Here is a 12,735-nt window from a genome sequence, read left to right on the forward strand (position 1 = left end):
TTTTCAAAAGTGCTACCTGCATTTCTAGATATCTAAATATTTTTTTAAATCTGGCTCTCCATTCCTTTGTGCATGAACAAGAGACAGCTAAGAAACTTAAACATAAAACAAATGCAAGGAAGAAAAAAGGGAAACCCTATGAAACAGATTATCAACCTGCAATCAGTGTTCATTGTAATAGGATTTGACAGTAAGGATAATTTGGTAAGACACTTTAAAGAGATGAGTAGGAACCCCCTCTTGCACTGTTAGACAACCGAGTTACAGGGGCTACAAATTCTAATACTTCTGGGCCAGAGGGAGTCATGTGCAATACTGCATGATCATGGGGCTCCTCTTTTATTGGCTACTGATGATGTGAGGTTTTTTTCTTTCTCTGAAGTAGTGTAGATCAGTGGTCTATCAGTGGTTGATCTACTAGTTGATCTTGGAGCCTCTGACAGGTGATCCTAACTGGTTTGGCCAAGAGGTTATAAAAACCAGCACTTCAGCTCCTCCCCCTTCCCTCCTGCCCCCGACTGTTGCTCATTTCCTGTCCTTTGTCTTGGAGCTGTCCTCCAGGAGTTTCTGCTTCCTGTGCGGGGCAGAGGAGGGAGAGGAGGGGCACTGATGTCAAGGTGCCCCCCTCCACCTTGTATCCTATCTCCACAGAGCAGAGTGGGGGACACAGCAGGATTTGTGATGGAGTTTACTGGCTGCTTTTGAGAGCGGTGCAGGTCCAGTGCAGAGGTGAGACTGCCTTAGCCCCACTGCACCACCCCCCAGGAGCCACCTGAGGTAAGCAGGGCCCAGCTGGTGCCCACATCCCAAAACAATACCCCAGTCATGAACCCCATCCTGCACCCTAAGCCCCTGCTCCAGCTCCAAGCACCCCTCCATCCAAACACCTTCCCAGAGCCTGGACCTAGAACCCCCTCTGACACCCCAACTGCCCGCCCCAGTCTCAGCTCAGAGCCCCTCTTGCACTACAAATCCCTTAATCCAAAATCAGAGCCTGCACCCCAACCCGCTGCCCCTGCCTGGTGAAAGTGAGGGAGGATGGAGTGAGCACGGGCGGGGGCCTTGGAGAAGGGGCGCAAAGGAGGCAGGGCAAGGGTATTTGGGTTTGGGGTCTTGGATTGCATTTAAATTCAAAAAAGTGATCTCCTGCTTAAAAAGGCTGGAGACCCCTAGGGTACGTCTAAACTACATGCCTCCGTCGACAGAGGCATGTAGATTAGCCAGATCGGCAGAGGGAAATGAAGCCGCGATTAAAATAATCGCGGCTTCATTTAAATTTAAATGGCTGCCCCGCTCTGCCGATCAGCTGTTTGTCGGCAGATCGGGGCAGTCTGGACGTGCCGTGCCGACAAAGAAGCCTTTCTTGATCGGCACAGGTATGCCTCGTGAAACCAGGTTTACCTGTGCCGATCAAGAAAGGCTTCTTTGTCGGCGCGTCGCGTCCAGACTGCCCCGATCTGCCGACAAACAGCTGATCGGCAGAGCGGGGCAGCCATTTAAATTCAAATGAAGCCGCGATTATTTTAATCGCAGCTTCATTTCCCTCTGCCGATCTGGCTAATCTACATGCCTCCGTCGACGGAGGCATGTAGTCTAGACACACCCCTGGTGTAGAGGATATTGCTGAGCCAAGTCATCAGACTGAACAAAGTAACTAGACTGAATAGATCTATCTACACTTTGACATCTCCTCACCACCAACCTACCATCTAGTCTAAACTTCTGAGCTAACAGACGTGTTTGCCTCTGTGTGTTACAAAGCAAAAGAGGATTTTGATTTGATTTCACAAGTAATGTGTTGAAATATCCTTAAAATAGAAACCAAGAAGGTCTGATTGGGGGGGGGGGAACAATATGCAAATACTGGCAGAGGAAAGAGGTGGGCTTGTAGCTGAGTCAATCGACCCTTTAGGTATATATGACTAACTATACTAAATGTGCAGCCAAAACATAAAGACGATTAATGGTATGTTTTAAGGTGGCTATTGAGTGCCAAGTAGAAAATAAATCTTCCTGCAAACAAGTTTACAATCCTTTAGGGAGTTGGGTTGTATTTTTGAATGAAACACTATGCTCCAGGACAGAGTTAAGAATCTTCCCCCACAGGAAAATAATAGTTTAAAATACAGTAATAAAATGTCAGGAGGCCTGTATTATGCAGACAGTCAGACTAGATAATCACAGTGTTCATTTCTGACCTTACGATAGATTAAATATTTTTCTGTTGGCCTGTATGCTTTAAAAAAGCTTCTAGTTTAGTCAGGATTCTAAGGGCTCCATCCTGTGATCAGCGGGAGGTAGGGATGTAAAAGTGTAGCTGTTTAAACAGTTTCCATTATGGTTACACACCCGCTTCTGGGGAGTTGGCTTTGCCGTGGGCTCTGCCGTGTAAAAGTTAACTTTTTTAATAACTTTTATGCTGCAGCGAAGCCTCGTTGGGAGCAGGGCCAGCAGCCCCTGCCAGCTGTGCTCCTAGGGAGTAGAGGGGGGGCTTTGCTGATCTCTCTGCAGTGTAGCTTTTAAAAGTGACACTGCAGAGCCTGCAGTGCATGTAACCGCTAGGATTTTTAGCAGTTACACAGTTACATTTTTACAAGACTTTTTACATCCCTGCTGGCAGAGGTGCTCGGCACCTCCTGAAGATCAGACTCTGCCTAACAAAACATGAAAGTTTGGCTGTTCTGAGCACACCATATAAAGTAGTGACAATTGGATTCACCATAAAGATTGGGAACTTAATTTCCTATTCTTATTATTGTTATTTAGTTAAGCTCTGCACAAGTTCAGTGCTATGCAGACCTAGAAAACGACACACTCCTAACTCAGGGTCTGGTAGCACTTTATAGATTAACAAAACATGTAGATGGTATCATGAGCTTTCGTGAGTGCAGCCCACTTCTTCAGATGACCGGAGTTATGATTAGAGGATAAAGAAACTCAAAATAAATAGGAGAAGGGAGGGGGGGGAGAAAGATGTTCTGTCGCCCACCCCCCTACGTCTATGCATAAAGTATCAGGAGAAAGGGTGCTAAACCTGAGTAGAAAAAGATCAAAGTCAGTGGATAGACTTTTTTCTGTAACAGACAAACTCAGCTACCCCCTGAAGCTCCTAACTCAGGGAGAGTGAGAGAGAACCACTCAGTTAGAGGGTATCTTGGCGGAGCAGAGGAAGTTTATTGGGGGACTCCAATTAACAGAAGTGATTGGGGACTAACACTTAGATGGACCAGCAGCAGTAGGGCTGGTGGAAGAAACGAGTTTTAGAAAGAAATACGAATCAAAAGAGGTAACCTTTTGCACCAGTAGTGGGAGTTTGATGTAGAAAGAGAGGCATGGAAGAAAACATCAAGGGTGTGTCTAGACTACACCGTTTTTTCGACAAAAGTCGGCTTTTTTTTAAAAAAAAAACTCACCCGTGTTTACACTACCACTGCGTTCTGTCGACAGTAAATCGAAAGAACGTGGCGGTTTTGTCGACGATGATAAACCTCGTTTTACGAGGAATAACGCTATTTTCGACAGAGATCTGCTGGAAAAAGGTATGCGTCGACGCAGGGAAGGTTTTTTTTTCGAAAATAAAGGCCTCCAGGAAGAAGCCCTGGTGGACACTCCTGCCAGACCTTTCACCTCTATTGTTCCTGCCTGTAGCCATCTTTAAAAGGCACAGACACCCAGGAGTAGCATTGTGGCAGCAAGGCAGCTCCAACCAGGACCCTGACTGCTCAGCTCTTCCTGGTAGGGCCACTCAGAGCCATGTCCCAGGGACAAGCCCCCCGGCCCTTCCAGGGACACCAAACGCCGGGCACCCTCCTGGTCTGGGCCCGAGCTCAGAGCCCTCTTGGAGCTCTGGTCTGAGGAGGAGTCTCTTCAGGCCCCGCAGTCCAGGAGGAGGAATGTGGACATTTATGCCAGAATCCCCCCCCCCCCCCTCCGCACACTAGACTAGTTCAGAGCAAAGGTGAAGGAGCTGCAGCAGGGGTATGTTAGGGCCCTTGAGCGCAGCTCCCGCTCTGGGGAAGCAGCACACTATTGTGCCCATTATGACGACCTGGACCGGATCCTGGGGGCAGGGGAACCCCTGTGGAGTCTGGGATGGAGACCCCTGTGCAGCAGCGGCTGCAGCTCCGGGATGACACCCCAAAGGACCAGCAGCTCAGGAGGAGGAGGACACCAGGAGCTCAGTGACCCGCACCCTGGAGACGGACACCCAGATGCAGGAGGCCTCCCAGACAACTTGGGACACCGGGGAGGGAACATCAGGTGAGTGCTGTGAGGGTCCAACACACACAGGGCAGGGGAGGGGGAGCAACGTGGATGATGCAGACTGTGATGTGTCATGCTGATCACAGCCTGGGGGGGCCCTACACATGGCCGAGCACAGGGAGGGCCATCCTAGCCCAGCACCCGCATGGGTGCGAGGCACCAGCTGTCCAGGAGGAGAGCGCCACACCTGTCTCACTACCCAGCTGGCTGCAGGGAACTCGTTGGCACTGGCGCACGTATTTGGACGTGGTGCGCCAGCACAGCTCGGTCCTGCAAGGGATGCAGGACATATTTACACAGAAGATGCAGGCAGTGGTGCAGTCGCTTGCTGGACGAGTTTGTCCAGCAGCGCACTACAATTTGCACTGCTATCCGGGAGGCGATGGCCTTCCCTGGTCCTGTGCCTGTTCCTGCTCCTCCTGCTCAGCCTGCCCCCACCCTCGTCACCTGCCATCCCAGACCCAGGTGTGGCCCCACCTCCTGCCCAGCCCCCTACTGTCCCAGCCCACATGCATGGTCGTCTCCGAGCACATCCCCGCAGCCAAGGTGGCAGGGGCTCTTCATCCCGGCAGCACCCTCAGCCCTAAGCCTCCCTTCCAGGTTTACATCCCCCTTCCCACCTGTGAGAGTCAGTAAGGGAAGCACTTTATTTTGTTAACCAAAAGTTTATTTTTATTTACAAAACAGTTGTATAGGTTTTGGAACAATCAACAGTGCAATAAACTGTACACCTATTCCGTCAAGAACACCCGCCTCTGTTTTCTGTGAATGTGTACAACGTGGGGCAGGGAGGGGTTTTTGGGGGGAAGGCACTGGGGGTATGGGGCAAACCCACATTTGGAAGGCCCTGGGGAAACTCAGTGGGCTCCTTGGGAGAATCTCTCCCTCAGAGCTTCCCGAATGCGCAATCCCAACTGGTGGGCTTGGCGGATGGCAATTGCTCAAACTGCCTCCCCTCCACATCAGCCCGTGTCTCCCACCCTGGGAGGAAGGCCTCCCCTTTCCTCTCCACCAGGTTGTGCAGCACACAACAGGCAGCAACCACTTCGGGGCTGCCACATTCCCCCATGTCCAGCCGAGTGAGCAGGCATCTAAATCTGCCCTTCAGACGGCCAAAGGCACACTCTACCTGGAAGCGAGCCCGATTCAGGCTGGAGTTAAACAGTTCCCTGCTCGCATCCAGGAGTCCCGTGAACGGCTTCATGAGCCAGGGCATAAGGGGGTACGCTGCGCCGGCCATGATGCACATAGGCAGCTGTACACCCCCGACTGCAAAGTTGCACTCCGGAAACAATGTCCCTGCCTGCGGTCCAGGTATGAGTTCCAGAAGATGCGGGCATTGTGTGCCCGGCCTGACCACCCGACACAAATATCTGTGAATTGTCCTGGGTGGTTGACCAGGGCCTGCAGCACCATAGAACACTAGCCCTTTCTGTTAATATACTGGGCTGCTCAATGGGGTGATGCACGGATAGGGATGTGTGTCCTGTCAAGTGCTCCACCGCAGTTGGGAAATCCTAGCCCTGCAAATCCGGCCATGATGGTATCCAGGTCTCCAAGGCAGACAGTCCTTTGAAACAGCTCTGAATGGATGGCCGTCACCAACAGCTGAAAGGGACAAATAGAAACACATGTAATAGGACATTAGAGGAGTTGTGTGAGCTGATGAGGTGTTTCCCCACCCCCTCCCTTCCCAGACCCCAAGAGCTTCCCCCCCTCAGGCAACCTGCCACCCTCCCCCACACACACCATGGCTGGGTAAGGCCAGGAGGACTTCTTCCACTGCCACCCGCATCCCCCATTCCCTCTGCCCGATCCTGACCATACCCCTTATCTGCCCCCCCCCCATGGACTGTCCTCAGAGAGTGACTTACCTCCATCAAGGCCCCAACAGTTGACCTCCCCAGGCCAAACTGGTGTCCCACGGAGCGGTAGCTATCAGGGAGCCCAGCTTCCAGAGGGCAATAGCGACCCGCTTCTCCAGGGGGATGGCAGGCTGCAAGTGGGTGTCCTGGCACGGTAAGGCAGGGGCGAGCCAGGCACACAGCTCCTGGAAGGTGGACTTCCACATATGGAAGTTTCGGCGCCAAGCCTCGTCCCACTGCTCCATAACAAGCCGGTCCCACCAGTCTGAACTGGTGTCCAGCCTCCAAACTCGCCTCTGCATGAATAAGTTCGGGGGCAAGGCAGTGGGGGCTGCAGCCCGAGTGAGGGGCTCAAAGCTGGGCTCTGAATCCAGCTCTGCCTCAAACATGGTGATGGTCTCATGAAGATGCAGCAGAACTTCCATCATCACAGTGCGGGGCCATCGCCTGCCCAGGGACAGCTCAGGCTCCATGGCCAAAAACACAGTGAAAAGCAGAAAAAAACCCTGAAAATAAACGGCTGTGGTGTCCGAGGAACCAGGGCAACCAGAGCAAGCACTGAGGCAGCTTTGCTTTCCCTCTAGGAGGTAGGCAAGCCAGAAGCAGGAGCAGAGCAACGGCTGTCCAGGGGGATCCCTTTATGCACACGTCTCTGCAAAGGGTAGGCAGCAGCTCCTGTCCCCATGCCCTGCCAAAAGCACTTCCGGGTGCCTTTTTTTTTCAAAAGAGCGTCCGGCAGTGGATTTTTCGATCCACATAATGCAATCTAGATGCTCTTTTTCGACAGAGGCTTTTTCGAAAGATACTTTCAAAAAAGCCTCTGTCAAAAAAGGCATGTAGTCTAGACATACCCCAAGAGAAGAACGGGAGAAAGAAGCAAGGTGTGGAATACAGGAAAAATGAGAAGAAGCAAGAGGAAAGAAAAGCAGAGATGTAAGCAGGGCTTCTGCTCTGTGTGATACAGAAGACACTAGTGGAGGTACTTTGGAGGAGAGTGACATTTTCACAGTGGTGGAGGAAGATGCTTTTAGGAGTGGGTGTTTTGCGCTGTTACAATATTCACTGTGATCATGAACACAGTCTTCCTGCACACTTTCAAAGATGATTGCCATCCTGCTTCTGCTCATTATTTCACAAGCATGGCTTTTTCCGCATGACTGGCTTTTTACATGATCTGATATTTTTAAAAAGCACTGTCCCTGACCTTCACAAGAATGCAGAACATGAGTTGTGAACTCACCCGATATGAAAAGAGAAATTTCATGGATAAAATGTAATGAAAAAATTGATTTTGTAGAATTCTAGTTACACCCAGACCTCATTTAATTTTTGTATATGTATTTTTGAGGGTCCTACATGTGGCACATGGACTTTTCCCACCCCCAAAGCTTAAAATATCATCTCTCATTAAAAGGCAGTTAGTTATCAATTGTTTAAACTCCATAATGTATGTTCTTTATTTTCCTACAAGGAGGGTAAATCCTTTTCACTAGTCCACAAATGTTATCTACTTTTGAATTTTCATCCATAACTAATTTTGTTCTTTCTATTCACATTACAGCTAATCCAGAATAGATGAATGTGAGAAGTTGATGTTTAAAATATTTTATCGTGACAAGGGGTTCATCACTCCATACTGACTCATTTTGTCTTGTTCTTACCTCATCACCATCCTTGGTGAACTCTTTTCTGCAGACATGAGCCATGATTCCAGCAGCTAGAGCATCTCCTAAGACGTTGATCATTGTTCTAAATCTGTCTCTGACAAACAAAACAGTGGTGTTAAGTGACAGGTGCTCTGTCTTGGAAATAGTTATACCTGCAACAGGTACAAACTGATTAAACACTTTAAAATATTTAGACAAATCAACTCAAGTATAAGCAATGCTGCTTTCTCCATAACCTGTGAACTATTTGCATCTATTCATAGTATTGTATTTGAATATTTAGACATTACAAACTCAGAATATAGTCTGTTTTGGGGGACTTATCCTGAAAAATGTCAAGTTCCTCAATTCAAGAGAGTTGAGGACAATCAATATCTGGTAGACCCTTGATAAATGAAGAATCATAGCAACCAGAATGCTGGATAAGGAGATCACTGTGTGTAGTAGTCTGCAGTCTGTCTCTTTATGTCTTCCAGAACAACCTACCCAAATAACAATGCTTTTCTGGAAATACCAAATTAAAAAGAAGGGGTTGACTTATCTCACACTCCTTTCTGAAAACACCTTCCCTGCTCTTGTTACAAGTAACACTTAAGACTACAACTGAAAGAAACAAAAGAGAATATTTTCAGTTTGACTTTGTGCAATTGACAACATCTTGTGTATAGTAGAGTTCACTATACTCATATCCTGGGACCAATTTCAGTGTTCTCCCTGTTTAGTCAGTTAAACAGTCTGTTTCCCCCTGAAACAAAAAACAGGACTATGTAGCACTTTAAAGACTAACAAGATGGTTTATTAGGTGATGAGCTTTCGTAGGCCAGACCCATTTCCTCAGATCAATATGTGGAAGAAAATCAGCACAACCATATATACCAAAGTGATACAATCAAAAAAAGTGAACGCATGTGAAATTGACAAATCAAATTTTAGAACAGAGTGGAGGTGAGGGGGGAAGGTAAGTTTCTGTGAGGTAATTAGGGGTGATAATTGGGGAAGCTATCTTTGTAATGGGTGAGATAATTAGAGTCTTTGTTTAAACCCATACATAAAGTGTCAAACTTAAGCATGAATGACAATTCTGAAGCTTCTCCTTGAAGTCTGGAGTTAAAGTCTCTTTGAAGCAATATGCGTGTTTTAAGGTCATTAAGTGAATGATCAGTCTGGCTGAAATGGCAGGCAACAACTTTCTCTCTGTGAGAGAGTCTTATGTCTGTTTTGTGTGCATTGATTCTTTGGCTAAGTATCTGAGACGTTTGTCCAATGTACATAGCAGATGGACACTTTAGGCACATGATGGCATAAATTATATTTCTGGATGAACAGGAATATGTGTTCTTGATCTTGTAACTGGCATGGTTAGGTCCAATAATGGTGTCAGCAGAGTAAATATGTGGATAAAGCTAGCACCGGGGTATGTTGCAAGGGAAAATTACAGGGTTGGTATTAGTGTGATGTGTCCTGTGATTGTTGGTAAGAATCATCTTGAGGTTAGGTGGTTGTCTATAGGAGACTATGGGTCTGTCTCCCAGAGCCTCTCAGAGTGTAGTATCCTGTTCCAGTATAGGTTGTAGTTTATTGATAATGTGTTGGACAGGTTTAAGTTGGGGGCAATAGGTGATGACAAGTGGTGTTCTATTGTTGGTTTTCCTGGGTCTGTCTTGAAGTAGATGGTTTCTGGGTATTCGTTTGGCTCTTTCAATTTGTTTTTTTATTTCTCTGGGTGGAAATTGAGGTTTATAAATGCTTGGTACAGATCCTGAAGTTTCTGGTCTCTGTCAGTGGGATTAGAGCAGATGTGATTGTATGTAAGGGCTTGGCTATAGATGATGGATCGTATGCTGTGTTCTGGATGGGAGCTGGAGGCATGTAGGTAACTGTAGGAGTGGGTTTTCTGTAGAGAGTGGTGTCTAATTTGCCATTGGTGATTTGTACTGTGGTGTCCAGGAACTGGATCTCTCGTGTAGAGTGGTCCAGGCTGAGATTGATGGTGGGGTGTAAGTTGCTAAAGTCTCTGTGGAATGTATCCAGTGTTTCTTGGCGATGACATCTTTATGATCTGGACCCATGGCCAGGAAACACTGGATACATTCCACAGAGACTTCTCCCATATGAGTCAACAGTGTGATGCTGTTGCAAAAAAAGCAAATATGATTCTAGGTTGTATCAACAGGTGTGTTGTAAGCAAAACTCGTGAAGTCATTCTGCCGCTCTACTCTGCACTAGTTAGGCCTCAGCTGGAGTACTGTGTCCAGTTCTGGGCGCCACATTTCAAGAAAGATGTGGAGAAATTGGAAAGGGTACAGAGAAGAGAGACAAGAATGATTAAAGGTTTAGAGAACATGACCTATGAAGCCAGGCTTCGTGAACTGGGCTTGTTTAGTTTGGAAAAAAGAAGATTAAGGGGGGGACATGATAGCGGTTTTCAAATATCTAAAAGGGTGTCACAAGGAGGAAGGAGAAAATTTGTTCCTCTTGGTTTCTGAGGACAGGACAAGGAGTAATGGGCTTAAAGTGCAGCAAGGGAGGTTTAGATTGGACATTAGGAAAAAATTCCTAACTGTCAGGGTGGTCAAATATTGGAATAAATTGCCAAGGGAGGTGGTGGAATCTCCCTCTCTGGAGATATTTAAGAACAGGCTAGATAGACATCTGTCAGGGATGGTGTAGACGGAGCTTGGTCCTGCCTTGAAGGTGGGGGGCTGGACTCGATGACCTCTCAAGGTCCCTTCCAGTCCTATTATTCTATGATTCTATGATTTTTGTCTCTCATATCCTGGAACCAACATGACTACAGCTACACTGCATGTATTTCAGACTAACAGTATCCTTTTAAATGTGAAGTATATTGAAATCTTTATCATACTGGTAACTTAATTTATAAATCTAGATCATAAAACTGAGATTCAGAAACATCCAGACATTTGGCTTATAAAAGTGAATGAAAGTCCAATATCAACTGCCTCAGATTTCAAAGCATACAGAACACAGTGATTTTATGGGCCAGACTTTTCATATACTTTAAGCACAGTTTTATGCATGCTTAACTTGCAAGCCTAATTTGCAACTGTAGTTGCATGCCTAATTAAATACACCTGCATCCAGTTATCCAAATTACATATACAATTACAGTAACTATACATGAAAATTGCATGTGTACCACACTTGAAAATCTGGACCTAGATCAGTGGTTCTCAAACTTTTTGGCCTGCAGTCCACATCTCTCAACGCAAACCTTTCCACGGACCATTAGCCAACCACCCGTCATGACAAAATGGGTACAGAAATGGGCTGAGGGTGGGTGTAGGTGGGCTGTGGGGTCTCTGCGGGAGGGGTGTGAGTGAGCGGGATAGAGGTATGGGGTCTGGGCATGGAGGCACTTGCCGTATTTCAGTGAATATACCCCGCACCCGAATATATCCCGCAGTTTTTGCAGTTTGAGTAAAAAAAATCTTGTATACCCCACGCATGAGTATAACCTGCAGGGTATACAAGACTTTTTTTCAAACTGTGCGGGGGAGGAGGGAGCTTCTACAGGTCGTGGGGGGGAATTAGCCACCCTCCAGATGGGGGAATGCTCACCCCGCCTGGTTGCCGCACAACCTCTGGGTGGGGGAGCACTCATTCCCCTGGGTCCCGCGCGGCTGCACAACCTCCAGGAGGGGAAATGAGAGCGCTCCCCCGCTGCTTCCTGTGTCTGCGCAGCCGCCAGCCTCTGGGTGGGGAAGCACTCGTCCCCCAGTTCCTCCGAAGGAGCGCTCCCCCTGCCCCTTCCTGTGGCTGCACAGGAACTGGTAGATGAGCGCTCCTCTGCCGCTTCCTGCGGCTGTGCAGCATCTAGCCTCCGGGCAGGGGAGCGCTCATCTCCCGGTTCCTGCGCAGCCGCAGGAAGGGGCGGGGGGAGCGCCCCTGTGCAGGAATCAGGAGATGAGTGCTCCCCCGCCCGAAGGCTGAAGGCCAGGCGAGTAAAAAAAATTGTGTATATCCCGCACCCGAGTATACCCCGCAGGGGGTGCAGGGTTTGTAAAAACGAATATAACCTGCGGGTTATATTCACTAAAATACGGTACCTGGCTTCATGCCTCCTGATGCTCCCAGGCACTACCCCCTGCTGCTCCAATTGGTCGTGATTCTGCAGCAGGAAGCCAGTGCTGGTGCTCCAACCCCACAGAGGAGGGCCACAGGACTGGAGCACCAGAGCAGTCTCCTTGCTGCAGGAGGGGGATGAGCCCCAAGCCCACGGACTACCTTCAAGACGGTCCATGAACCACACTTTGAGAACCACTGCTCTTGGCACAGCGCAAAGCTAATAATCCAGCGTGTCTTTCCAAGAGTCAGATCTTTAATTTAAAAAAACCCAACCTTGTAAGACTATATCAGCACCTATGTTTTTGCATTTTACTTTGACTTGTGAAGCTCTTCATCCAATCAGAGTCAAAAGCAGTAAGGTAAGGTTAAGAGGGATAGATACATCTAGAAATACAACTCTGATGACTAGAGAAATAGTGACTTTATAAATAGTGAGTCAGAGCTGAGCCACTGAGAGAGGAAGAGTTTTTTAGTCAGAGTGTTTAAACACCTTGTTTTTGTGAACTTTGTTTTCTCCAGCAAAATCAAGAAAGGCCAGACTTAGCATTCCTGTTATTTTTCAAAGTAAAAAAAAAAAAAAAAAAAAAAAAAAAACCTTTAAAAAATACTAAATCTTCAGGCTGTGTAAGCCTCATACAAAAACAAAAATGGGGCACAAGTACTTCATAAGGTACAGAGGCGTAGCCAAGTTAGTCTGTACAGGATAACTTAAAAAACAACAAATGGTCTGGTAGCACTTTATAGACTAACAAAACATGTAGATGGTATCATGAGCTTTCGTGGGCACAGCCCACTTCTTCAGATGACCGGAGTGCTGGGTCATCTGAAGAACTGGGCTGTGCCCACGAAAG

General features: G+C 47.7%; 1 protein-coding gene across 2 annotated transcripts in view; it reads right to left on the bottom strand.

The window, feature by feature from the left end:
• The window catches only part of SLC1A7 (solute carrier family 1 member 7), a 105,317-nt gene that overhangs the window by 2,014 nt on the left and 90,568 nt on the right, over nt 1–12,735 (bottom strand). For both annotated transcript variants that reach the window (XM_006126383.5, XM_089780424.1), the window contains one exon: nt 7,790–7,889. In XM_006126383.5, coding sequence (XP_006126445.1) covers nt 7,790–7,889 — 100 coding nt within the window. The remainder of the gene's footprint in view (nt 1–7,789; nt 7,890–12,735) is intronic.

Source organism: Pelodiscus sinensis, chromosome 9, assembly GCF_052426305.1.
Source record: "Pelodiscus sinensis isolate ZL-2025 chromosome 9, ASM5242630v1, whole genome shotgun sequence".
NCBI classification, from domain to species: domain Eukaryota; kingdom Metazoa; phylum Chordata; order Testudines; family Trionychidae; genus Pelodiscus; species Pelodiscus sinensis.